This window comes from Xenia sp. Carnegie-2017, unplaced genomic scaffold (assembly GCF_021976095.1).
Source record: "Xenia sp. Carnegie-2017 unplaced genomic scaffold, XeniaSp_v1 HiC_scaffold_20, whole genome shotgun sequence".
Lineage (NCBI taxonomy): Eukaryota > Metazoa > Cnidaria > Anthozoa > Malacalcyonacea > Xeniidae > Xenia > Xenia sp. Carnegie-2017.
Window position 1 is genome coordinate 9,841,670 of NW_025813483.1, and position 27,346 is coordinate 9,869,015.

At 35.1% G+C, this 27,346-nt stretch overlaps 2 protein-coding genes and 1 long non-coding RNA gene across 4 annotated transcripts; all 3 read right to left on the bottom strand.

The window, feature by feature from the left end:
- Positions 1-268: 268 nt before the first annotated feature.
- LOC124442555 lies at positions 269-3,520 on the bottom strand. The gene is made up of 2 exons (XR_006947285.1): positions 3,311-3,520; positions 269-518 (listed from the first exon to the last, which is right to left on the bottom strand). It is a non-coding gene; the product is annotated as an uncharacterized LOC124442555 (long non-coding RNA).
- Positions 3,521-5,507: 1,987 nt separating this feature from the next.
- On the bottom strand, positions 5,508-23,700 carry LOC124441242. 2 transcript variants are annotated; one of them, XM_046991684.1, is made up of 5 exons: positions 23,670-23,700; positions 13,538-14,011; positions 12,235-13,170; positions 10,820-11,473; positions 5,508-10,007 (listed from the first exon to the last, which is right to left on the bottom strand). In XM_046991684.1, exons 2-5 carry the CDS (start codon positions 13,965-13,967, stop codon positions 5,962-5,964), a joined length of 6,066 nt encoding a protein of 2,021 aa, XP_046847640.1. In that variant the 5' UTR covers positions 13,968-14,011; positions 23,670-23,700; the 3' UTR covers positions 5,508-5,961. The 2 variants fall into 2 exon arrangements, with proteins under 2 accessions (XP_046847640.1, XP_046847639.1); XM_046991683.1 differs by lacking the exon at positions 23,670-23,700 and adding an exon at positions 14,512-14,609.
- An 823-nt stretch (positions 23,701-24,523) lies between these two features.
- Positions 24,524-25,645, bottom strand: LOC124441657. The gene is made up of 2 exons (XM_046992123.1): positions 25,101-25,645; positions 24,524-25,049 (listed from the first exon to the last, which is right to left on the bottom strand). Exons 1-2 carry the CDS (start codon positions 25,517-25,519, stop codon positions 24,764-24,766), a joined length of 705 nt encoding a protein of 234 aa, XP_046848079.1. The 5' UTR covers positions 25,520-25,645; the 3' UTR covers positions 24,524-24,763.
- Between the last annotated feature and the right edge of the window lie 1,701 nt (positions 25,646-27,346).

Sequence of the window (27,346 nt, forward strand, 5' to 3'; positions counted from 1 at the left end):
AATTTTGTCATAAATAATCGTGGCTCCCTAAGTGAAGTTAAAACAGTGCAAGCCCGAGATCGAAGGTCGGAGGCTTGCACCTGCTCGAGAGTATGCTCTAAAATGTATTCATGATTGATTTGCAAATTCACTTTGATTGATTGTTTGAGCTCAGACTAATGCGAACACTGCTATAGACCAATCTTTGCACGCGTTTTATTATGTTTATTTTATGAAAAAGCATCAATCAGTTTTTATACAAACAAGGATTATTTCTTCCAGGGGCAGATTAATCTCTTGTTTGGCACAAGCCTGTCCAAACACAGTAAACATCTTTTATTTCTTAAAAAATAGTAGATACATAAATCAAAAATAACTTGGAGAGTTGTATTGTGAAAGACCCGGACTAATGTAAAAAAGACATGTCAGGATTGACTTCGGTTACAAGTCAGAAAAGCTGCTGTTCTTTGAAACTTTGCTTGAATCCCTCGTTTTTTCATAAAGACCAAGAGTCAATAAGAACATTGAGGTTGAATTTTCTAGAAAAATAGCACAAAAAAGAACAAGTTAAGGCGCACAAAAATGTACAGCGTAATTTTGATAACTGAAATTATATAACTAACTTTTATACAGTAAAGTTCGTAACAGCCACGGTAATCATACTGTACTATATGAAATTATTTAAGAACCATAAGAATTTGAGCAATTTCATTGGTCGAGAACTATGATCTATAAGTGCAAATACGCACGGAATTGACGTCACAGAAATTTGTTGCTTTGAAATTAGAAACGAACGGCGAAATTATTTGAGTATTTACCCGAATTTATCCTTGAATGAGAAAATATTTGCTAGTTCATATAAGAAAAGAGTGTATAGTTCAGCCGATGACCTAGAGATTTTTTCAAAAATCGTACATGTTGAATACCTTGTTTTTGATGAGCTTGATTTCCGCAACTACCGTATGCATTGAATACATCATAAATATCATTTGCCTCGATTTCTCTGTGGACCGTACAGACGTATAAAGTTCACATTTGTATTCAGTTGTAAGGCGGTAACATTTTCAAACAATCTGTATCTCTGTGACATTCTAGCTGCACGAAGTATCGTACTTAATTAAGGCAGTGAGTGTCAAAAATTTGCGGGCACTTTCTTTTTTACCGCCATTTTCTTGAAATAAACTCGTGCGATGAATGAATAAAATGCCAAATGTTTTAGTCAAGCAAGAAAAATATGCCAAAACATCGAAATTCGTGTCAAGGATCATCGAATCTACAATGTTATTGACAAAAGAATTATCTTTTATCTCAAGAAGGTTAGTAAAACACTCTCTGCCTCCACTATTATCATTTTCACATTTTTTTTATTGAAAAATGAATTTAGAAGCATGCTATATAGCTTTAAAAAGATGTATCGTACTGCAACAAGTAAGATTTGAGATGGTTTTGCGTACGGACAGTTGCGTACGAAAATATCTGACATGAAAATTGTCATTTCGTTTTTGATCGTTCACAGTACTTGTAGTAGATACGAAACAACGTATTTCAAACTTGGCAGAACATAGTTTAAATAATTATGTAGTCAGTTATTGTTTATGTATGTATGTCTTTAAGAAAGAAAGAAGGTGAGAAATCTTATCTGTCTGGATTTTAGTAGTAGAAATAATTAAACGGTCTTGCCCTTTAAATTAGTGTATTATAGCGATGAAAATATAGCTCAAATCAGCCGCAAAACAATTAAGTGTTAATACTATTCTGTAAAATATATTAACAGCAAGATTGAGAACTCTATATATTTTATAATTTATAGTACATTTACCGTGTATGAGATGATGAGATAAATAACGCGTAGATAAAACTCTCCGCTGTACATATAATATGCTTTCACAGCTTCACTGTATTTGCATCAGTGAAAGAAACATCTATAAAATTCTCAAAAAAACATATAGATATACCTTATGGAGTTTCTATATGTTTAAACAACACGTGTATTTTCTGTGTTTAAAAAAGTCGTGTACGCAAGAACTGGCGAGAGGTGGAATAATTAATAATTTGCTTCTCATTTTCCAGGAACTAGGGTTCGCATTCTTTGCATAACGGGGGGAGGCGGTTGAAACCTGATATCGTTATAGGTTTTTTCCATTTGATATTTAATTGAAGCGTTAACTTTAGTCTGAGCTAAACATGTAATATTTGAGCCTATGGGAGAGGTGTTTAAGTTATATTTCCATTTGATACTTGATTGAAGCATGAATTTTAGTCTGAGCTAAATATGTAATATTTGAGCCTAGGGAAGAGGTGTTTAAGTTACATTTCCATGTGATATTTAATTGAAGCATTAACTTTAGTCTGAGCTAAATATGTAATATTTGAGCCTAGGGGAGAGGTGTTTAAGTTATATTTCCATTTGATATTAGATTCAAGCATTAACTTTAGTCTGAGCTAAACATCTGAAACTTGAGCCTAGGGAAGGTGTGTTTATGTTATACATGTGACGAATTAAATATCCTGAATAAATGAATCAACCATCTAGTTTGGTAGCTATAACAGATATATGCCCATTATGGTTTAATTATATCGACTTTTTTATTGCTTGCATGCTCTCTTTCTTACACTGCTTTGTTGGCCGTATTCAAACGAATAAATTTTTAGTTTGTAATAGTAACAATATGTCTTAGGTGGAAGGTGAAAATTTATCATAAATATTTGAGTATTTTAACCTACAAATTTCTTGAGAGGGTAATTTTTGTACATAAGAATGCTGTTTTGATGTCCATCGACGCGTATTTGGAATGCTATTTTCGCTGATTTTTTGTGTGTGACTAACATTCTCAACTCAAACGGCAGTTGTTAATTATTTGCAATCGTGTAACATTAATAATGTGGTGCAAAACGTTTCTAACACAGTAAACCTTATTCTTTTTTTGTTACAGTTAAATCTTATTCGCATAACAAAACTGATTATAAATTGCAATAAAAGAAAAGGAGTCAGGAGAGGCTGTCCGTTTTTAGTTTAACTCTCTACCTACTAAATTCTGTTGTGTTACTTAGCAATTTTCATAAAACCGTTTCATTCTAGCTTTAAAAAATGTCCAAAGTATCTGCTGCAGCAACTTACCAAATATGCTTCTTCTAATTATTTAACAATAAATTAATATAGTTAATTTTAAGCTTCGCCCATTTCAGATACTACAAGCAAAATACATGGCACTATTTGCATTTGTTTCTTTACTTACTCATTGACTTACACAATGATAAGCTCTTTTCGCGATGATAGGCCAAAGCACCTTTGGAACATCGCATACGACTGGGCTCTAAAATGAATGATTACCTTAGTGTTGGCAAAACATGTTGTTGTGAATAATCTTGTAAGCCAAGGTAACTGTAAATAACATATGCCATACGATTCACATTGCAAGTTCGTGTCTGCCAAAGGCTTTGGTTCGTAAATCTTTTGTTTCTCGCTTGAGCCCAATGACTCACTCGTGAAAGGATGAGCACGACTTTCCTGCAGGAAGCCATATCCACTTGTAGACTTCGTTAGACTACTGCACAACAAGGAAGAAAGTTTATGTGCCTCTCTAGCCTTTAACTCCAAGGAGAAATAGCAAGACATCGATTTTTGGTATCTCTCTGTAGTTGGAAAACACAGACATGTTGTATCGCCAATGAAAACCTTTTTCAGTATATATCACTATACGAAAGCTAAACTTAGGAATTGCTTTGTTAAGTTCTCAATCTTCCGCATACTTATCTCGATAGTAAAAGAAAATTCTTTCTGATTTGCTGAACTATTAGATACCTACGTATACAATTAAGGTGGTTTGTGATAAGTACCACGGGCTCTCTTTTTCACCGCCATTTTTTACAAAAAAATATTTGTTTACTCACCTGTCAAGTTGATAGTCCAGCACAAAAAATAGGCCAAAACCACATCTAAATTCGTGTGAAATGTCATCCAGACTACCGTATTATCAATAAAATATTTATTTCTTCGAAAAGGTTAGTAAAATGTGACCAACTAATTTCTTTTCTAATCAAATTCGCTTTCAAATGAAATCAGTCAGGCAAAGCTGCATACATGGATATTCAACCTCCCCCCCCGAAATATCTTTTAAGCTTTGCCCCTTGTAGTGTAGAACGTTCGTTGTATTAGTGTGGATATTCATTTATTACATTGCACATCCTTTATCATAAATGTATAATGATTTTAGCAGTGTTTTTAACGCTAATTATGTGTTGAATGACTTGGACTTGGTATTAGTTCGTTGACTTAATATCACTTAAGTTCTTGTTGCAGTAGTTTTTACTTTATTCTTGTCGTTAAATGATAATATTTATTTTTTCACGTAGTTAAGATTCATCTTGATCAATCGGATTGAATTTAAAATGTCTCGAAGTAAGAAATGTATTTCAGAATGAACTGTTGTCAATTTGTAATGTTTGACTTATAGGCTGATGGCTGTGTTAAATATACGTATACTAATCAACCAGGTCATTTACTGTGTATAAAGACAATTTCAATGTAATGTCTTGGGGAACGTATTGTATTGGGTTTGAACAAGAGTACCAGTCAAGTATGACGAGCAAGAGAAGCTTTTGAAAGGTAAAAATCATGCTATTGATCAATTAAAATTTTTATTCAACAAGTTTGTCTGGTATTCTTAATTTTCACTACAGGGTTAATAAAAAAAGAAAACCTTTGCAAATTGACGTATTTTGATGATTTCAATGCACATCATTTTGTTCAGCCCACGGGTACAAGTTTTGTCATCATCTGCGTGCATGTATTTGATATATTTGTTACAAGCACCCAAGCTTTTCTGCTACTCGGAATTTGTTTGTATATACATTGAGTCATTTTCTACACTTAGGAAGTTAGCATTAGTAATATATCATAATCATAGATTACCGAATGGTTGGTGAGTGCGTACGATTTTTATGCACGAGTTTCTCAACTTTTTATCATACGACTATTGAAATTTAGATTATAGTTAATTTTTCGCCGAAGAGATTTTCACACAATTTTCGCACAATTTCAAACGCTTCAAAACATTCACCTAAGTGCATAAAAAAATACAATAACACAAATAAATTGTTCATCGGCAATAACTAGTTTTTCCGCTGTTTCTGTCTTAACATTATGAAAGGCAATTCCTTTCTTACGAAGGAACTACGTAGGTTCGTTGTTTACGTTTTTTTTCTTCTTTCAAAAGGAAGCGTAATAAACTTGCTTCGATATTCAAGTTGCTTGACGGGAATATTGTCCACGCTTCGAAAGTCATATTTTGATGATGAAAATTACCGAAGAAATCCAATGACCTGCTTTTTGTATCGTTTTCCTTGTATTCATATTAAATTCGCTTACGGATAGTGTCTAGGCAAATTGCAAAGCCAATGATAAATGAAATCAAAAAAGATTGTTTCTGTCTTCTTTAATTTTAATGCTGTTCACCGTTCGTGGTAAAACATGACATGCATTTTGTCACTAGTGAAGAAAATGATCTATCCAATCAGGTGCTCGGAAATTTTAGGCATATGATTTTTATTTCACCGTTTTGTTCCGCATAGATTTCAACACTCGTACGATAACTATACATATTTGGCGAAATTTAGCCGAAACAACTGTTTAACAACTACATTTGGCGAAATTTAGCCGAAAAGTCACATTGTCTGCATCATCAAAAGACAGGCACAAACAAACATTAATGAATTTAATATAAAAATACGACATTCCTTCGTCCGTTATATGTGGGATGTTCGCGACAATATTTTTTAATTATTATTTCAAAAGTAAGAAATCTTGTTTTTGTTTCAACGATCAAGGTTCAACATGCTTTCTTTCCTAGATCAATAGATTTTTCTGTCTTCAGTAAATTTTCCATATGAATTTAGTTAAAGTGTCCCTTGATTAGTCTTTCTTTGTTGAATGTTCATTCCAATAAAGTGCTTTATGTTTGTATGGTGAAATGTCTTGTCATTTTAACGATGGATGACAAAGAAAGGTAAAATTTGATCAGAGTTTTCGATAATAATAATATCCCCACTGTTATTTGAGGAAACAGAAGCAACAACACTTGCACCACGTCCACGAAAACCTTGCCTGACAACTTTCTTTGAATTATAACTAGAAGGTATGCCATGTTGTGATGAATCTTCATATTCCTTTCCAGGAAGAATTCGACATAGCAATAACCCATCGCCATAACCAATACTGACTTCAGGAAACTCAGAGAAATAATTTCCACGACCATAGGCTTGCCTTCGTGCAAAATTCAACTGCAAATTATTTTTGAGAATACTGTCGATATTTTTCTTATCTGTTCCATGATATGCGAGAATTTCTTTATCTGGAATACCTTCATTACGAAATTTCTTCTTTGTTTCTTCAAACTTTTCTTCAAGATCCTTATTGACGACAATATCAATGGCAGTGATGTTTACATTCTGTAAACTGCTGTTGGCAGACATTCGTCGAAAGTGGGATTCGGCAAAATGGTAATACATCTCAAAAGGATCTTGAAAATTCACCTCTCTACTTGGATGCATCTTTTTAATCCGGAACGACTCTGTGGTAAGGATTGAAGGTGATGGAGGGAGGACATCTTTGCTAATAGAATAGTGAACGATGTATTGTGGAAGAGCTTGATCTGGATCAAAAATAACAAATTCGTCATTCATCACAGCTGTTCCACGTGGGGCGTACACGGAGTCACAGTTTTGGGATCTCAGTTTTTTCTTGTTTAAAGTATAATCCGCTTCCTTCACTGTCAATGACTTTCCAAGAATGACCTGACACAGGAGCAACGTCTGAGAACCTTTTGTGTAGATATCTTGAGCACTTTTCGAAGAATCTGTTGCAAAGTAGATTCCTTGACCAAACATTCCAGGTTTATTTGGTAGTCTGGGCTTAGCTGGAGGCATTTTGAAGCCTTTTCTAACAATATTTCGCAAAGCTTCGTTTGAGGTACCATGAAATTTTGTGTCAATATAGTCACCAAATGCCTTCGATTTAGCTGTTTCGAATTTTTGCTCAAGTTCAAGATTTGTGACTTTTTCGATTTTTGTGATTCTTGGAAACCATTTGTGACAAGGTTGAATAAATTTCATGACTTGATCTTTCACTTTCTGATACTCTGCAGCCGTAGAATCACTGGCACGTAACTGATCTCTTGAAAACTTAGGAATTTTTGCGAATTTCATCTTCTCTTCAAGTTCATTAACTCGCTTCCTCGCTGCAGCGCGGAATTTTCCCATCTTTTTTCGATATAATTTTTGACAATGCTTACATTCTCCTTTTTCGCAATCCTCCCCGCAAGCATTTTCACAAGGATGACCACATTTACGTAACCTGCCACAAGGTTTAACAGGACATATTACTTCCTTGTCATTTTGACAGCATTCCTTCTGGATTTCGTGGCCATATTTGCATTTAAAGGGTACCTTGTAGCGACATTTCCAAGTTATTGGTTCTGAACATTTTTTCTTCTTTGGAGAAGGATGACCACAGTCTGGAAAGACGTAATTAATTTTTACATCACATGTATCGTGTCCATGAGGTTCTCCACATGTCTTCTGACATTGATGGATTCCACATGAGTTCATTTTTTTACAAGGATATGGACATTTAATATCTTCATGGCACTCTTTCTCGATCGTGTGGCCGCATGTGGGAAAGGTTGCCGTTACAATTACTTTACATTTCAATTTATGTTCATCTTGCCAGCATTTTTTCTTAATCTTGTGACCACAATCAAGCTTCACTGTTACCTTTGTTTGACAGTTTAATTGGTCGATGTTCATGTGACATTTTCGCTTTACATAGTGGCCACAATCTGGAAATGTGTCTCTAACGGACACTTGGCACTTAAAGTGGTTGTGTCTGGGAAAACAAGACAACCTACATGGATGCTGATCACAATGAGAATAGTAATCACCGCATCGTTCTTTACACAGTAGCGTTGGCTCTTCAATCAAATCGCAGATGCTATCACCATTCTTTGCCAAATACTTTGACGTACTGTGTTTGAAACACTGCAGTAGTATCTTATCACCCACACATCCTTGCTCTTCTAACGATGTGATGAAAGAAGACCAGCAAGAGTTCTTAGCACCACGTAGTGTACCTGCATTTCCTACAAAGTACATGCCACATTTTGCTCTCGATTGAGCTACGCAACGGCGATTCATCTTTTTCAAGAACCCAATCTTGTTTTCATCATTTGAACGAACCAACGAGATTATAACGTATTTGTTTTCGTCACCCTGGTACATATCGATTGTTTGCACTTGAACAAAAGAATTCCAATCATCTTCGTTATCTTGATGCTTTTTTATTTTCTCATTTTTAGCTTTGATTAAATGTCGTAGTAGTTTTGTTTGGCCTGAGTATGCTGCTAGCACCGTGATATCTTTTGGCTGTATACCGTTACATAACAAATATTGAACGAGTTGTATGATTCGTTCGGCTTCTTTGGGATTGCTGTAAGTTCTGTCTTTAATCTCAGGATCATTGTGAGACCAAAAAAACATGGATTTCTCAATACATTTTAACGGCTCATTCTGTGACACCAAAGGAAGATTATCTTGAAGATGTGGATAAATATCTTTGAGCAATGCTGAAAACTCGGGACGCATTCGGTTTTGCTTTTTGAGGGATTTGTATGGGAAACCAGATTCTATCAATCTTTCCATCATGGAAATATCAAATTGAAACGTCTTGCACAACTCATATGTGTCGACTTGTGGCCTAAGTTGCTTATGATCCCCGATAAGTATGAGATGTTGAATGGATGGAGTGAGCGCAGCCAGCAAGCTAGGTTCGAGTATTTCAGCGGCTTCTTCAACAACGATCACACTTGGGCCAATTTCGTGAAGTAAGACGTGATTGATGGACGCTCCGGTGATGGTAACACCAATAATCTTTTTGCTTGACAAGTACTCAACTTTACCTGTCATTTCCAACTCTTCTTTTTGACCTCTCAGTGTCTGTAATTGATCAACTAAATCGTTTAATTCTTGGGACAAGCTTCTTGTTTTGTCGTTCATTATAGCATAAAGAAACTGTAATTTTTCAAACTCGTTGAAACTCCACATATTTTGTACTGAGCGTATTTGTGAACTCGCCACCATATCAGGAGGGTAGTCGGACAAATCAAGCAGTCGTTCGTTTCCACTCCCTTTGCTTTCTAAATCGAATAGAATTAGGTCTTCTTTACGACTAATCTGTTTTGCTGCTGCCTCTATTCTAGTTTCTGTGAGCTGTTTTACGTAATCTTCGTCACCGCTGTCATCTCCATCTGTCAAATCTTCAAATTGTTCCGTTTCTTTCCTGCTTGTATTTTCTGCTTTAATCTGTAATATAAATTCAGATTGAAACTGTTTCATTTGTAACTCCTTTCTTTTTGGAATCCAATAATCCAACACTGTTTGGAAAGCATAGATACAATTATAACCAACGATCTCATTTTGTGATAAACCGGGAGATAGTGCCTTTTGAAGGCATTCTGAAACTGAACCATATTGTATCACGGCTTTTTGTAATTGTAACTCCATCCACCTTTTATCAATGAACATTTTCTCGGAGTTATTGTAAACCAATCTACCTTGTCCCCATGGAGCGTCAGCAATAAACGATTTCAGTTGCTCTTCCTTCATCTCATCAACGAGACTACTTTGAGTAATATACGAGTTTCTTTCCAATTCTTTTGAAATTTCCTTAATTTTTTCCTCAATGTTGTTGATTTCGTCGGAAGTCATTTTTATCATAGCGTTCGTGGCTGAATCGTAAGTACTTTCGTTCCGAAAATTTTTTAAGTTACAAGATTCTAATTTAGGCTCTTTTGATCGACTTCCAATCCTGACGATATCATTTATGTCGCAAAACTCCAACATGTGTTTGAGAAACTCGTCAAGAGCGTGGCTCTTGTACGTCAACAATAAAATTGGTTTTTCCAATTTTGGAGAAAGTGATAGCAACAACTGAACTATTTTCACACCAATGAACGTTTTACCACAACCTGGTGGACCTAATGAATAAAATTGTTGTTGCTGCGATTAGGAATATTTTTAACTACCGAAAATCCTGGAAATATTTTATGCGAAAATAGAATCCTATACTGGTTGAACTGAAATTAAAAAATTGTAAAATTGCTCTCTTTTCATATTTAGCGATGTCATGAGTGCTCGCAAGCAAGGAATTTGATATTTTTTGATCTTGTGCTGAAAGTTGTACGTGTATAATCACTGAAGACAATCAACCAAGTTAACCAACGCTATAAAATTATCAAAATTTTGATGTAGACGCATACAAATATATTTTATTTAATAAATCTTCAGTAAGGAACCGCATGCGTATTGCTGGGATGATTAGCCAACGTTTATATTTTAATTAAGATCGGTTATTTATCGTAAAAAAGAATGAATATTTTCAAAAAACGCGCCGCTTGGTGTAAATACTAGATATCTTTCGATTAATACATGTATGTAACATAGATTACTTCATGGTTGGAGTGCGTATGATTTTTATGCACGAGTTGAAAAGGATGGCAAACAAATAAGTGAGCCAAGCGAGAGTTGATTTTCAGTCCTTCTCAACAAGTGTTGCAAAGTTTTTTCTAAAGTTCAATTGTTTGTCGCAAATTTTTGTATTATTTCATGAAACTTTAAGTCTGATCGAAAGTGGTGATCATTATAAGAAAAATTAAGTTTACAACAAACATCTGAACCTTCGAGGTACGTTTGCACCATTGGGCGAGAAGTAATGTGAAAATGAGCGTATTTGGGTTACTCTATTCATCTTTTGTGTATTACTGCGTTGCTGCAGTCACTTCACCCTCACCTTGGATGATGCCAATTCTGTTCTTCAATACATGCATGAGCGCTATTCTTTGACTTTCTTCCAAAGATGTATTTTTACTTCCCTTGAAAACTTTTAAGAATTGCTTAACTTTCATGTGCCCTCCAAGAGCTTCCCCTGAACTATGTTTAATTTCATCAATGCCTTTATCAATATTCTTTGAAGATCCACTGGAATAAGTGTCTTCTATGTCATTCTCCTCGCCGAAATACTCTGAACGTATATTTGAATTATCGTCATCACTACTGTCATCACTATTCTCGGACAATTCATTTGAATGAATGACATCAGTGTCATCAATGAGACTCTTGCGGGAAAGCGCAAATTTAGAAAACGTTTCCTTGCTTATGTACTCCGGAAGTGTCTCCGAGCCATCGTCATCATCATCATCACTATTCTCTGACGATTCATTGGAATAAATTCCTTCTGAGTCATCGTCCCTATTGGAAGTCTCCTGGAAAACTACCGACGTATCTAATGTCGCCTCTCTTAAATACTCTGGAAGTTTTTTTGATGCTTTTGTGTACACGATCTCTTTTTGCAAAGAAAAGTTCTCCATGTCGAATTCTTTTAGACTTTTTAAGATTGGACTCAAGGAATGATAATATGTAGGAGATTCCACCATCACAGCAAAACCTATAATTTTTAAAGGTTGCGTTCTTTTAAAGAAACTCCCTACAGTTCACTCGAGATTCGGGTGTTTCAGGTAACCTTCACTTACAACATTATTTTGATCAAACACACTCAAACTTTGGAAATATGAACTATGCGGAAATATTGAAGAATGCAAATAAAGTGTAAAAATGCTTGAATAGGATAACTGCTTGTGTTGTTATGGCAACCATATCTCATTTTCTTTTACATTTTTATCGTCTAGTTTTTAAGGAATTGACCGTATCTTTTTTTCGGTTCGGCGAATTTTTCTGATTTTTTGTTATTCATTCAAGAAGCGTATTCTTTAATAATGGAGGAGTTCTATGAATAATTTTTTTAATACTTGAAAATTTTGGCTGCATGAAAACTTTACATAGATTTTGTTCTATTTTGCGTATGTTATAATTTTTCTTTTAATAAACATCCACACGAACTTTTAACAAAATTTACCGAAGGAATAACGAAAAAATCTTCATTAAAGTCAGCGCGGCCAGGCACTTATGTAAAAAAAATCTACTCGACATGAGCACAATATGCGCATTCGAATTGTCACCAGTCCCCTGCTTAGTAATTATAGGGAGCCTCCTTAATGACCATATGATGTCATGATTGTCATGAGAATTCATTTGAGAAAAATTTCTTTTGTTTTCTGCTTATGCAATGACTTTATCTACTCGACGAATGAGCGGAAAGAAGTATTTAATGCTTACAATATGCATCGAAAAGGAAAATTTTTTAAATACCTGCATGTGTTTGAAGCGAGATTACGATTTCACTTATACTCTTGCGATTCTCGTCTAACAAGTCTAGCACGATTATCTGATTTTCATTTAGCAGATCTGTATCCCTTGTGGAAACAGTTGTCCATATGACGTCATCAAACTTCCTGTTTAGTGAGATGCACACCAGGTTGCCATACATAAGTTGGGGGGAAGCTTCCCATTCTTTCACTTTTTTGGTTGGTGTAAAGTGAATTGCCAGAGAGAACCGACCATTCTGAAGTGCAAAACCAGCTAGATGAAGATTATAGTAAACATTCATATCTCGAAAATCAAGAGTGGACGATTTCAGATCTTTGATACCATGTTGTATTGCAGAGAAGGCCTCTGCACGAGTCAACCGAAAATACGTATCCATATATTGCTCAGGATTGTCGTAAGGAGTGTTCAGCCTCACTGGTGTCAGGTTTTTGTCTTTCTCTATCAAATTGCCGTGAAGTTCTTCTTCATTTGGTATCAAAGGTAAATCCAACCAGTTACATCCGTTCACGACAAAGCCATTATCTCCTCGACAATTCAACGACAAAAGAGTGCATAAAAACTTTTGTGTTGAGCTACTTTGTATTTTAGTGCTCAAGGCATTTATTGTTGGTAGAAGGAAGCGAGTCATAGTTGGGACTTTGCAGATTGCTTCTTGGCAAGTATTGCGCAAGAGTTGTGCAGAAAGAAATTTGTCTTCTTTTTCCATGTAGAATTTGTCGGTTTGGGTATAGTTGCAAGATAGGATGATTTTAGGAATGCTCAACAAATGCTCATCTTTGGTGTCTTGAAAAACTGTACCACGTGTTATGTTTTTTATTGCCTCTTCTTGTAGAGATGGGTAAGCTTTTCCATGCTGAAGAAGCAGCTGTATAAGTTCTATTAATGCTTCAATATACGACATGTTTACCGATTCATCATCTGTTAAAAGTGGAAAGCAAAATTAGCAATGTGTTCCACTACATCAAAAAACAAATTGTGTATTTTCGACAAGCCCTTGATGGACAAATGCGTGTTATACGAGAGGAAAATTTTAGTTAGCATTCATGTATAGAAGATTTGCAGGTGGTACCATCATTAATACTAATAAATATTAATGAATAGGAGATAAAGCCAATTCAGCAAATATGGCAAGAGACGATAGGCACATAAAACCATGAAAAGTGATCACACTCCAATGACTCCATCACACTCCAAATATTCTTACATGAAATAATCACTGTGAAACAATCCTTCATGCTTCATGACTTTTGAAAGTGTGTAATATATCTAAGTCAGGGATACCAACCTTGATTGTTTCGAAAAACTGGTGACCCAAGATATTTCCACATGGATGTGCCGGGCAAAACTTGGGTTAAAACTGTCCTGCGCATGGCACTATTCAAGTCCATGTTCAATCCCCGTACGTACTTGACCACGTCCTTTTGAAATCTTGGCGAATATTGACACACGCGTACTTTAATAGCCATTGGTCTGGACTTGTCTCTATCTCCAAGTATAAATTCCAAAATGTCTCCTTCAGCAACCGGTAGAACTTCTTTCGAAATGTAGTTTGGGTACAAAAAGACATCTTTTGTTTTTTCATAGCCATCTGGAAGCTCAGAAAAGGGTTTGACAAACCACGATGTTTCTTTTCTTATAGGACACAATCTACCCTTCAACCATTGCGTCGTTTCTCGAGCTTCCAATTGTATCGTCTTACATTTTTTCTCATTCATGTTTGTGGTTGTTAAGTCTGGGTATCTAGGTTTTGATTAATTTCCTGAGTAAAAGAAGATTGAATTAATTCTAAACGAAACTTTTTGATCAATTGTTAAGACAGAGTCTCGGTAAACGTTTGGATGCGTGTTGGAGAGACATGTTAGTGCAACATGTTAAAAACCGAAAGTGAGAGACCGTTTGTAATTATATCGATATTATATGATTTACATATGTATAAAGATAAACTTGGATCGACATAAAGAAATTTTTTTCTCATTCCTCTATTTTTGCGGAAAATTGAACCGGTAATAAACACAGTTAATAAGAAATGTCGGACTTTTAGCAACGTATTTTCATTTCACGAATATCTTTTAGCGATTTCAAAAGAGCTGTTGTGATTAAACCATTTGCTCATCATGGTGTAATAAATAATACATCTCTGTCCGACGAAAGCAACGATATTCATCACAACATATAAGTACTTGCATTTGTATGATTTTTATACTTTATGTAGAAAGGTCTTATAGAACTCTCCATTTTACGAAACATACCATACAATACCTGATGGAGTTAGCTGTATGTTTAAGCAAGTCTTTGTGTGTAAATTTCTCATAAACCGTTAAACTGTAACAACAATGCCTCAACTGCATGGTGAGGAATCAAACAATCAATTTGTATTTCATTTCGGGGAACTAGGGTTCAAATTCTTGGTATTGAAAGGCGATATCTTTGAAATTAACCTATGATTTCATATGGCTAGCATTACACCGGATGCTCCCCCCACGGTTGTAAAACAGTAAGCATTATCGCAAGATTTAATATCGGTCGGGTTCCGAGCAAATTTCACCAAAAGTTACCGTTAATATTTCGATCATCTGTAAAAAACGCTATTGAAATTAAGTCGAAAATGTCTTACAATATTCCCATTACTGAATTATATGTATGTGAAACACAAGCTATTCAATGTTTGCTAAAGGAAATTCATACTGTTTAGAGAAAAGTCTACAGAACTCTCAATGCCAGAACTGATGAGGAATGAAATAATTATTTGCACTTTATTTTCCAAGAACTAGGGCTTAAATTCTTTGTATTGACAGGTGCTGTCCTCGAGGAACATGTTTTTATTTCATATACGGTTTTACTGTCAACTAGGTGTATTGCCAACACAAAGTAAAAAAACCCCGGGAAAATTAAATCGAAAAAGACAATACAATATTCCCATGATTGAATTGTGTCATGTACGTGAGATGTAAGCAATTCGATATCTTCTAAGAAAGACGTGGAACAATTTCGCATAGATGCAATTTGACGACGGCAACGAAAGCAAATAACGACTCTCGACGTTAAAATGATAGTTCTTCTGTACTTTCACCAGCCTTATTTTTTAAAAGTTTATTTTTGCGACCCTTGGATGCATCATAAATATCATTTACCTTGTTTTCTTTGCCCATCTTAGCAGACATTTGCATTCGTATCTTTCGGCGATTAGATTTTAACACAAAAACTAATTGTGACCTTGAATTACTACATCAAATAGCTTTGAATATGCTACAAATGAAGCTACCGCCCACATTCCAGAAATTACGGCTCCCATACGCCTTTGAGTGATGGAGTAGTGACCAAATTTTGCTCATTCGGCTTTTTCTCATTCGCCGCCATTTAAAAAAAATAAACAGTGAGGCGAACATTGGGATAAACAATAAAATTCGTATTTATATAGTCACGCTCGAAAAATCTTGCAAAACAACATCCGAATCCATGTTTTGCGATTGAGTTATTGACAAAATAGTGTTGTACAAAATTCTTTGCTGTTTTAGATGTATTATGTTTATTGCGTATTGTACTTCATTTCTTTCATTCCTATGAAAACCCTGATCATATTAGTTAATACCGACCAAAAATAAAGTGAATGAGCTGTTGTAATGTTTGGACTTATAGGCTGACAACTGTGCTCAAATATCATAATCCAGACAACAACAAAAACCAGGTCATTTGTTTTAAGCATGGAGAAATGCAATTAACTATCTCAGGAACGTGAAAGTATCTGGTTCGAGCGGGAGTATCAGTACCTTGGACAAACAAGGAAAGCTTTAAAAAGGTAAAAAATAGGTACGTGCTTTGTACATGTTGTTAGCTTGTGAAATATATCGCTGCAAAATGAAATAGATCAATGAACATAGTTCCGGTATTGTTGCATATGTAATATTATTTACATCAAACGTTTTCGATATTCCAAAGAATTGCGTTGTGCTCAGTATTCGATCAAATAACGCAGAAACTAAAGCTTGCGTTATTATACAAGAAACCTCTTGCTACGTCACTGCGCTCACAAAAAGGAAAGCGAAGTCCTTGAGATTTCTCATAGATGAATGTATGTTATTTACCGGTTGGGAGTTCCATGCTGACAAAATATTATCACCATGTCCCATAAGCGGCCTGCGGTCAAGGAACGCTTCTAAGGCCGAGAGGAAATTTTCTTCAGTACGAACTGCCCTGAACAATAAATAGCGTTTTCATTTATTTATTTTTAATTCATGTTGTAAAACGGTCGATGTGGCTTTTTGAGGCTGAAATTAAATTGTTTTCTACAAACTTCACTACGTCTGGATAGTCAATTCACTCTCGCTATAACTTGCTTGGCTTGTAAACAGATTAATTGGAAAAAATAGCACTTTTGAATCACAGTCAAGAAATCGTGAAACGCCGTCCGCTGCTGCAGCCAGTCAGAATGCAGGATATAAAAAAATCACTTCGCATGCATAAATAAAAAAATAACGGTTAATTACTTATCACGAATAACCATATTTTTGCTATAAATAATGGGTTTAAAAATTGGAACCTTCGAAATCACCCGACGTCTAGAATTTTCATGATTCATGAGTAATTGATCCCCGACGAGTCGCAAACACAATTGAAAATGATAAAATATACGAATTGCGGATACTATGCAATTCAAATATATTGCATGAAATTGTATTCAGTTGAGTATTTTCAAATGCAATTATCGCTAACAGCAAAGCATGCCGTATTATTAGTTTTAACATGTACTAAGTGAGGATTATATGGATACAGTTAATAGTCTATTTTGTCCTTGTTATTCGGGAACGATGACAATTCTATATTTGTTTTATTCTAATCAAGGAAGCGTCGAGTAAATGTATTTACGACTGTTTGTTCTTTGGTCAGTGGATTTTTATATCTTCTTTAGCAAACGTCCCTGTGAACTACTTTCGTTATCTTTACATGTATGTAAACTCCATTACATACGGAAAATAATAAAATAATATCATTATTTTAACGATGAATGACAAAAAAAGGTAAAATTTGATCAGAATTTTCAATGATGATAATATCCCCACTGTTATTTGAGGAAACAGAAGCAACAACACTTGCACCACGTCCATTAAAACCTTGCCTGACAACTTTCTTTGAATTATAACTTGAAGGTATGCCATGTCGCGAGGAATCTTCATATTCCTTTCCAGGAATAATTCGACATAGCAATAACCCATCGCCATAATTAATACTGACTTCGGGAAACTCAGAGAAATAATTTCCACGACCATAGGCTTGCCTTCGTGCAAAACTCAACTGCAAATTATTTTTGAGAATACTGTCGATGTTTTTCTTATCTGTTCCATGATAGGCGAGAATTTCTTTATCTGGAATACCTTCATCACGAAATTTCTTCTTTGTTGCTTTAAACTTGTCTTCAAGATCCTTATTGACGACAATATCAATGGCAGTGATGTTTACATTCTGTAAACTGCTTTTGGCAGCCATTCGTCGAAAGTGAGATTTGGCAAAATGGCAATACATCTCAAATGGATCTTGAAAATTCACTTGTCTACTTGGATACATCTTTTTTATGGTGAACGATTGGGTAGTATGGATTGAAGGAGATGGAGGAAGGACATCTTTGTTGTCGGAAAATCGAACGATGTATTGTGGAAGAGCTTGATCTGGATCAAAAATAACAAATTCGTCATTCATCACAGCTGTTCCACGTGGGGCGTACACGGAGTCACAGTCTTGGGATCTTAGTTTCTCCTTGTCCATTGTATAATCCGCTTCTTTCACTGTCAATGACTTTCCAATAATGACCTGACAAAGAAGCAGCCTCCGAGAGCCTTTAGTATAAATGTCTTGAGCGCTTTTTGATGAATCTGTGGCGAAGTATATTCCTTGACCAAACATGGAAGGTTTTTTTAGTAGTTTTGGTTCTGATTTGGGCATTTTGAAACCTTCTTGAATAATTTTTTTTAAAGCTTTATAGGACGTACCATGAAATTTTGTGTCAATATAGTCACCAAATGCCTCGGATTTAACTATTTCGAATTCTTCTCTAGTTCGAGATTTGTGACTTTCTTGATTTTTTCTATTTTTGGAAACCATTTGTGACAAGGTTGAATAAATTTAAGCACTTATGATGGAGCTAATGCATGTTTAATCAAGTGGTTTATCTTCAAATATCAAGTTAAACCGTAACGATATTGTCGGTCAGAACAGAACTCGCGATTAATGAAATAACCTATTTACATTTCATTTTAGAGTAATTAAGATTCTTTCTACGACGGGGGGTGAAAAATATCGTTCATGTGTTACTTTCGTTTTTTGCATTTCGAATTATTACCAAAAATTTCTAATTTTTCCCTTGGTATACAATGTATATAACGACATATACATCATACTGTTGGTACATTATATTCATTAATCATAAGAGTTCTTCATGTAGAGCACAACAATAGAGATTTCATTTGAAAGTATCCTATAAACAACCAGAGGAAAACACGTTTTGGACCGAGTCTTGACGAATATGCGAGATATGTATAAACCAACACAACATCTACCACCATTGGGACGTTCTGATCACCAATGACTTCTATTAGTGCCAAAAGCAAAAAACACCAGCAATTCCCGGAAGGGTAAGACTCTTAACACCTGGAAATTCAAATGTCTTATGCAGAAAACTTATTCTTGAAGATTGGTCGGAGGTCTTTAATGTAGAAGATGTAGATGAAAAAGTAAACGGCTTTACCTCGACGATGCTTAGTATCATGAAAAAACAGTACGCGTGCACCCTTCAGATAAACCTTGGATGACAAGCTTTATAAAATCAAAAATCAAAGCCAGACAACGTGCTTTCTCTTGTAATAATCAAGCACGTTATAAAAAAGTATGTTCTGAAGTCTTAAAACTTATAAACAACGTCAAAATTTCATATTACAAACGAAAAGCAAAAGACTTTCGTACGACTAACCCAAAAAAATGGTATAAATCAATCTTCTCAATGTTGGGAATTAATAACGGGCATAATGTAAAAAGAAATGTCTATGATAAAAATAAACTGGAACTAGCTGAAAAATTACAACAAGCCTTTACAAAACCTTGAAAAAACCAATCACCCAACTACGAAATTGAAGATAACTTAATCAACCAAACGCCCAAAGATATCAAACCTCCTTTACCATCTATTGGACAGGTCAAGAGCTATCTACAGCACCTAAATCCTAGAAAAGCAACAGGAGATGACAAACTTCCGACATGGATACTTAAACGTTTTTGCGAAGATATTGCACCAGTCGTACACAATTTAGTAACCACAAGTATAAAACAATGCAAGTACCCCAGCCAATATAAACATGCACTAATAACTCCAGTTGCTAAAGTGAATAACCCAAGCAATGTTGAAAATGACTTCAGACCTATATCTGTAGACAAACTTCAACTCCAATTGAATAAATCAGATTTCAAAATAAAGAATAACCAACATGCCTTTACTCATGGCTGATCTACTGCATCTGCTCTAATATCTATAACACAAAATTTGTATAATGCAACAGATAATTCTCAATTAGGAAGGAAGGGAGTTCACGTATTATTTATAGATTTTTGAAAGGCATTTGACATGTTGAATCACAACATATTACATCAAAAATTGGCATCTATGGAAATTATTAAATCTTTCTGGCAATGGATTTGAAGTTTTTTGACAGGAAGAAGGCAACAACTCAACCTACAAGGAGCAATGTCATCCATCCAACCTTGCCCTTTGGGCGTGCCACAAGGCGCTGTTGTATCAGCAGTGCACTTTAATGTATTTATAAATGATTTAGAGGACAATATTCCTAAAGAAATAGATGCTAATACATGTAAATATACAGATGATTGCACTCAGGACCAGATTGTCGAAAGACGTGAATGCAGTTTTAATGCAAAAAGTAATCGACAAATTACGGAAATGGGCTGATAATAACAGAATGTCTCTGAGCTTGAAAAAAACAAAGGATATGTGGATATGCTTAACGGACTCAACACAAGAATCACCCCCATATTTTACAGCAGGAAATTGAACGTGTACAAACAAGTCTAAGAATTTTACAACTAGATAAAAACTACTTGCCATCTTTGAAAAGCAGGCGTGACCTAGCAACTACCCAAGAGATCAAAAGAATTATAGTGGAACCAGATCATCTATGCAAATTTTTAGTACCTTATCCCAAAGAAGATTCGCACGAGTTGTGTAAAAGCAAAACTTATAGTATTTTATCCCGGACCAAACGCCATAAACAATCTTTTACTGCTAGATTTGTAAATATATATATAATAAACATGTAATTCTTAGTATAGTATGGTAAATATATAGAAAATTAGTGTAAATTCATAGTACTTTTTAATCTGAAGATGAATACTAAAAAAAACCTTTCACAAAAAAAACCTTTCAAGGCTAGGTTGGGATTCTATAAACTAAATTTTTTTTCATTGAATATTAAGTTTGTATTACATGAGAAAGTATATTAATTTGAGTTGAGTTATTTTGAAATCTTGGATCTTAAAATAAAATTAACTGTTAACCAGTGGCGTGCGGTGACCGAATTTAATAGGCAAGCGCTGGGGGTGAGGTTCGCGGCTTGCCGGCAGTCAAAACAACAATACAATATACTTTGTGATTGACTGCGTTACAACACATTTAAAGCGTATTTTACGGGTTTTTTTGCTGTAATGGATGACATACACGAAAATCAACCGGGTGAGGTTCTGCCCTATCAATATGAACCTGAAGTGAAGGCCGAAACTAGTGAAGAAAGCGGTTCCGAACAGGAGAGTGAGCAGAGCGACTTGTCCTCGTCGGAGGATGAAATACATGCCGAATTTGAGAAAGCAAATGCTTAGCGCCTTCAAACTGGTTTAAGTGTGGACATTGTACTTTGTCAAAAAAGGCAATCGAGTGTTTTTGTTGCCACGAAAAAGCGCTTGAATACGATGAGTATGAGGCTTTGCTAGGCCAAACAGAAACTCAAGGAGTAAATTGCTTGACAACACACCAAGAATTTAGGGACAATATGCTCTCAGAAAGTGTGTTAAAGATAGACGTGTGTCGGTACTTGTACATTGTGCACGCAAACACGCACGTAAAACATTACGGATAAACGAAACTCTACGGTCAAGAACAAAACATAGCGGCTTAGAGCTTATCACCTATATAAAACTATATAATCTTTCAAAGACTCTTATGTATACAAATAATAAATTAAACGTATAACTCATTTGTTGGTCACAGGTTTGTAATATGGGAAAATGAAATATTTCTATTGCACGAAATGTGCTGTGTATAAAACGCGCTTGTTGTCGTCTGGGCTTACACTTGGTATGTCGGCAAAGCCTAGTTGTAAGATCTTCTAAAATAAACGTTTCTACGTCTTATAACGACTAAATATTGGAAAAGTATATAAGCGTGATAAACTACACAACTTTCGTTAATCTTAACAACCGCCGACTGTTGTTTTTGTTTTAAAATTCCAGTGAACAAATGTGCTATATATTATTATAATACTATTATTTTATATTGTGTCATTCAGTTGATACCAGCCAATGACGTCAGTAATGTATTCCGGCATAATTTAGCATAAGGTTTTTTTTTCAAAATGGCGGATAAGTACGGTGGCTCACAAGGGCCACGACACAAAATAAAAATACACACACAAAATACATTATACACACACAAAATAAAAATACACACACAAAATAAAAATACACACGCAAAATACATTATACACACAAAATAAAATACACACACAAAATAAAATACACACACAAAATAAAATACACACACAAAATAAAATACACACAAAAATAAAAATACATACACAAAATATGATTGTTGCAGTGTCGGATTGTCGGACTATCATATTATCAGTTTGTAATTGTTGTAAATTGTCATGTTGTGTAGTGTGTGAATATACCGTATGATAAATTGTAAAATGTTTGTCATATATTACTAGACAATAGGAAAATACGTATAGTTATTAAAGTGTGGTTTCAGTGGAAATCCTGTACGTAATGCCACATTGCAGAAAAGTGCTCCTAAGTATTTTGAATTTACGTACAGGATTTCCACTGAAACCACAGTTTAATAACTATATACGTATTTTCCTATTTGTCTAGTAATATATGACAAACATTTTACAATTTATCATACGGTATATTCACACACTACACAACATAACATGACAATTTACAACAGTTACAAACTGATAATATGATAGTCCGACAATCCGACACTGCAAGCGCCCGCAATCATATTTTGTGTGTGTATTTTTATTTTGTGTGTGTATTTTTATTTTGTGTGTGTATAATGTATTTTGCGTGTTTATTTTTATTTTGTGTGTGCAATTTTATTTTGTGTGTGTATTTTTATTTTGTGTGTGTATTTTTATTTTGTGTGTGTATTAATATTTTTATTTTGTGTGGTGGCCCTTGTGAGCCACCGTAGGATTCAACTTTATGTCAAATTTTCTCAACAGTAAAATTCAAAAGAGCCACGAAAACATGAAATTAAGTATTCCATAGCTATCTATGATAAACGTATGCAAAAAAAATTTTCGTTGCCAATGTCCTTTAAACTTACGCACTTAACTTTATAATTACGTAAAACTACTCAAATTTCAAGTACATTATCCGCTGTGTAATAACTGCACCTTCTTTAACCAAATATATAAAAAGCCTGTAAATAAATTCTAACACATAGAACACTTACGACTGTTGTAAATAACTTCTTCGCTAGTGAATAAAATAATCACAAAATTTAATAGCGTTCTAGTACATTGAACTCACGTTCGGAGCTCATACGAAAGACATATATAACGCTAAAATCTACTGGACACAAATATCAAAACTACTACGCAAAAGGAAGCTCTTGTCAATATAATAATCTTGTATTACATGCTACAGATAATATCTTCTATATACATAAATTGCAAGACAATAGGCGCGAAATGTATTGTAGCAGTCGTGATTATAACAATTAAGAACCGCCAGTTTCGCGCACAAAATTGGCACGGTGTGTTACAAACTGAGGCCATGGCGTTGTTTAATGTTTATATTTTGGTATAATGACGTCATGGCAACGTGTTCTCCCGTTCTTCAAAATGTGTCTGGCACTGACTCGTACGTTTCAGAATATCGGAGAGTCGTGTTTATTATTTAGTATCTTGTACCTTTTATTTTTAGTCATTAATTTACGAATTCAACGACACAAGACTGACAAGAGCATAGTGTTTTGGCATAATGCTAGTCATACTTTACCACAACACACGTTTGCGTGCATTTCGATATCTCTGCAGACTGCGGCCCCTGCTTGTTTACGCACATTGTGCGCAGAAAATAATAAAATAACCAGTAAAGCACCTACTACTTTGAATTAGAAATCAGAACATTACCTTTCGCTCTCAGTCATCTTTTAATAAACAATAACATTAACGGCGTGAATAATTCGGATGTCCAATGTGTTGAATATACGAATATTATTCGCGCGCTGATATGTGTTTAAAATTGCGAGCGTACAAGACTGTTGACCAATCGCTATCAAGCGGCGCCCTTAGAAGCGCCGCTTGCCTTTTCTCGATATTCCTCGAATAAGAAGCCTCCAAATCTAGATTAACGCATGCGCAAATGTTCAAATTGAGCTCCGAAGGCAAGCGCGCTTGCCTTGGTTAATAAATAAGAAATTTTTAAGGTGTATTTAATCCACTTGACTCATCTTACAAGTGTAGCAAAGTGAAACCGAAAACCACGACAGTAAATCGCGTATAAATAGCAAGCATTTCAACTGTAAAGACAATTTAGACAAAAGATTACATTGACATTGTTTAGAACAGAAAAATTTAAACTGATTTTGCTCAGAGATTGATCCAAAAAATTTTTGTTCGGTAAATGCTTAGGCAAGCGGCGCTTGCCTACGCTTGCATGACCGCACGCCACTGCTGTTAACAGCACGTTCTATTTAATTTTTGTTTACAGTAATTGTCTACTTGCAACGCTGAAATAGTTCTGTGATCTTTCATGATGAGAGGCACAAAAGTGGTTAGTAGTTTCTTAGATTTTGTAAACTTATGACCATACGTTTTTTGAGCTTTTTCTCTACAACTTTAAATGCATGTATCGTTTGTATAATTTGCAATGTTTATTTATTTATTTTGTTAACTATACTGGCGAAAAGGGTAAGAGTTGGGATGTTTTTTGTGCTAACTCGTTGGGAATATTAGTCCATATTTAAACTACGCTGCAGCTCAAATATTATGAAAATTTGTTTAATAATTGTTTATTTTGAATTACATATTCCTCAGTTATGAAAATCACCAATTATTGTTTCCTATCCATAACTTGTTAAAACATAATTTGTTATTTTAAAAATCGTATAATATTTAATCAGTGATTAAATATTATTAAAGTCTTCCAAATGAAAAGTGCTTTACACATATCGCGTATTTGTTTTACCGCATATTTCGTTCTTTTTTGCGCTATAATTGTGATATTAGCGATAAATTACGAAAAATGGCAACATATTATTCGAATCTTTAATAATTATCATCTCCCCACTGGCGTTTGCTTTTGCTGTCCCAGTTTGGTTACTTAACACTTTCTTGGAATTATATCCTACTGGTATATCAATGCCAGTAGCGTCGACAAATTCCTTTCCAGGAAGAACACGACACAAAAGAAGACCCTTTCCATAACCTAAGCTGATCCTGGGATATTCCGAGAAATAATTCTCTTTTCCATACGCCTGTAGCTTTGCAAAGGACAACTGCCAATTTGCCCTTTATGATGCTAGGGATATTGAGAAAGTGAGATTCAGCAAAATGTAATACATCTCAAATGGATCTTGAAAATTCACCTCTCTACTTGGATACATCTTTTTTATGCTGAACGACTCTGTGGTATGGATTGAAGGTGATGGAGGGAGGACATCTTTGCTAATAGAATAGTGAACGATGTATTGTGGAAGAGCTTGATCTGGATCAAAAATAACAAATTCGTCATTCATCACAGCTGTTCCACGTGGGGCGTACACGGAGTCACAGTTTTGGGATCTCAGTTTTTTCTTGTTTAATGTATAATCCGCTTCTTTCACTGTCAATGACTTTCCAAGAATGACCTGACACAGGAGCAACGTCTGTGAACCTTTTGTGTAGATATCTTGAGCACTTTTCGAAGAATCTGTTGCAAAGTAGATTCCTTGACCAAACATTCCAGGTTTATTTGGTAGTCTGGGCTTAGCTGGAGGCATTTTGAAGCCTTTTCTAACAATATTTCGCAAAGCTTCGTTTGAGGTACCATGAAATTTTGTGTCAATATAGTCACCAAATGCCTTGGATTTAGCTGTTTCGAAATTTTTCTCTAGTTCAAGATTTGTGACTTTTTCGATTTTTGTGATTCTTGGAAACCATTTGTGATAAGGTTCAATAAATTTCATCTCTTGATCTTCCACTTTCTGGACAATTTATATCTTTAATACCATGTTGTATTGCAGAGAAGGCTTCTGCACGAGTCAACCGAAAATACGTATCCATATATTGCTCAGGATTGTCGTAAGGAGTGTTCAGCCTCACTGGTGTCAGGTTTTTGTCTATCTCTATCAAATTGACGTGAAGTTCTTCTTCATTTGGTATCAAAGGTAACTCTATCCAGTTACATCCGTTCACGACAAAGCCATTATCTTCTCGACAATTCAACGACAACAGAGTGCATAAAAACTTTTGTGTTGAGCTACTTTGTATTTTAGTGCTCAAGGCATTTATTGTTATATGAATGTTTTATGCAGTGCGGTGTTTGAAACTCAACGGGATGAGTCACCTGATTTTTTCAGGTTCCTGAGACGATTGCTTAAATTGTCCAGCAAAGTGCGAAGATCATATCTTCATTTAGCATTTATTGTTAGTAGAAGGAAGCGAGTCACTGTTGGGACTTTGCAGATTGCTTCTTGGCAAGTGTTGCGCAAGAGCTGTGCAGAAAGAAATTTCTCTTCTTTTTCCATGTAGAATTTGTCGGTTTTGGCATAGTTGCAAGATACAGTTGTTTTAGGAATGCTCAACAAATGCTCATCTTCGGTGTCTTGAAAAACTGTACCACGTGTTATGTTCTTTATTGCCTCTTATTGTAGAGATTTGTAAGCCTTTCCATACTGAAGAAGCAACTGTATAAGGTCTAATAATGCTTCAATATGCGACATGTTTACTGATCCATCGTCTGTTCAAAATGGAAAGCAAGATTAGCAATGGTTTCCATTACATCGAAAAAAAGGGATTGCTTATTTTCTACATGCTACCTATGAACAAATTCGTGTTACTCGAAGAAACTTGTAACAGGCATTTAAATATAGTAGACATGTAGTGCTACCATGATTAAAACTAATAAATTTCAATCGACACCCAAAACCATGAAAATTAATCACTCTCAAAACGTTCTTAAACGAAATAATGTCACAAAATCCTTCATCCTTCATGGCTATTGAAAGTATGTAATGTATCAAAGTTAGTGTTACAAAACTGGGTCATTTCGAAAAACAGTTGATCCAAGGTATTTCGACATAGATGTGCAGGGCAAAACCTGGGTCAAAACTGTCTTACACTTGGTGCTATTCAAGTCCATGCTCAATGTACTTGATCACGTACACATACTCTGTATGTACTTGATCACGTACACATACTCTGTATGTACTTGATCACGTACATATACTCTGTATGTACTTGATCACGTACACATACTCTGTATATACTTGATCACGTACACATACTCTGTATGTACTTGATCACGTACACATACTCTGTATGTACTTGATCACGTACACATACTATGTATGTACTTGATCACGTACACATACTCTGTAGGTACTTGATCACGTACACATACTCTGTATGTACTTGATCACGTCCTTTTGAAATCTTGGCGAATATTGACACACGCGTACTTTAATCGCCATTGGTCTGGACTTGTCTCGATCACCTAGTATAAATTCCAAAATGCATCAGCAACTGGTAGAACTTCTTTCGAAATGTAGTTTGGATACAAAAAGACATCTTTTGTTTTTTCGTAACCATCTGGAAGCTCAGAAAAT

Bases quoted from the DNA above. Each gene is read 5' to 3' on its own strand.
- LOC124441657 (XM_046992123.1), bottom strand. From the start codon at position 25,519: ATGCCTCCAGCTAAGCCCAGACTACCAAATAAACCTGGAATGTTTGGT. The intron at 25,050-25,100 runs GTATTACATTTT...AGCATCATAAAG, and splicing joins TTTCAAGATCCATTTGAGAT to GGCAAATTGGCAGTTGTCCT.
- LOC124441242 (XM_046991684.1), bottom strand. From the start codon at position 13,967: ATGAATGAGAAAAAATGTAAGACGATACAATTGGAAGCTCGAGAAACG. The intron at 13,171-13,537 runs GTTGGTATCCCT...CACTTTTAACAG, and splicing joins AGTTTTTCGAAACAATCAAG to ATGATGAATCGGTAAACATG. The intron at 11,474-12,234 runs GTATTTAAAAAA...TAAAAATTATAG, and splicing joins CTCGCTTCAAACACATGCAG to GTTTTGCTGTGATGGTGGAA.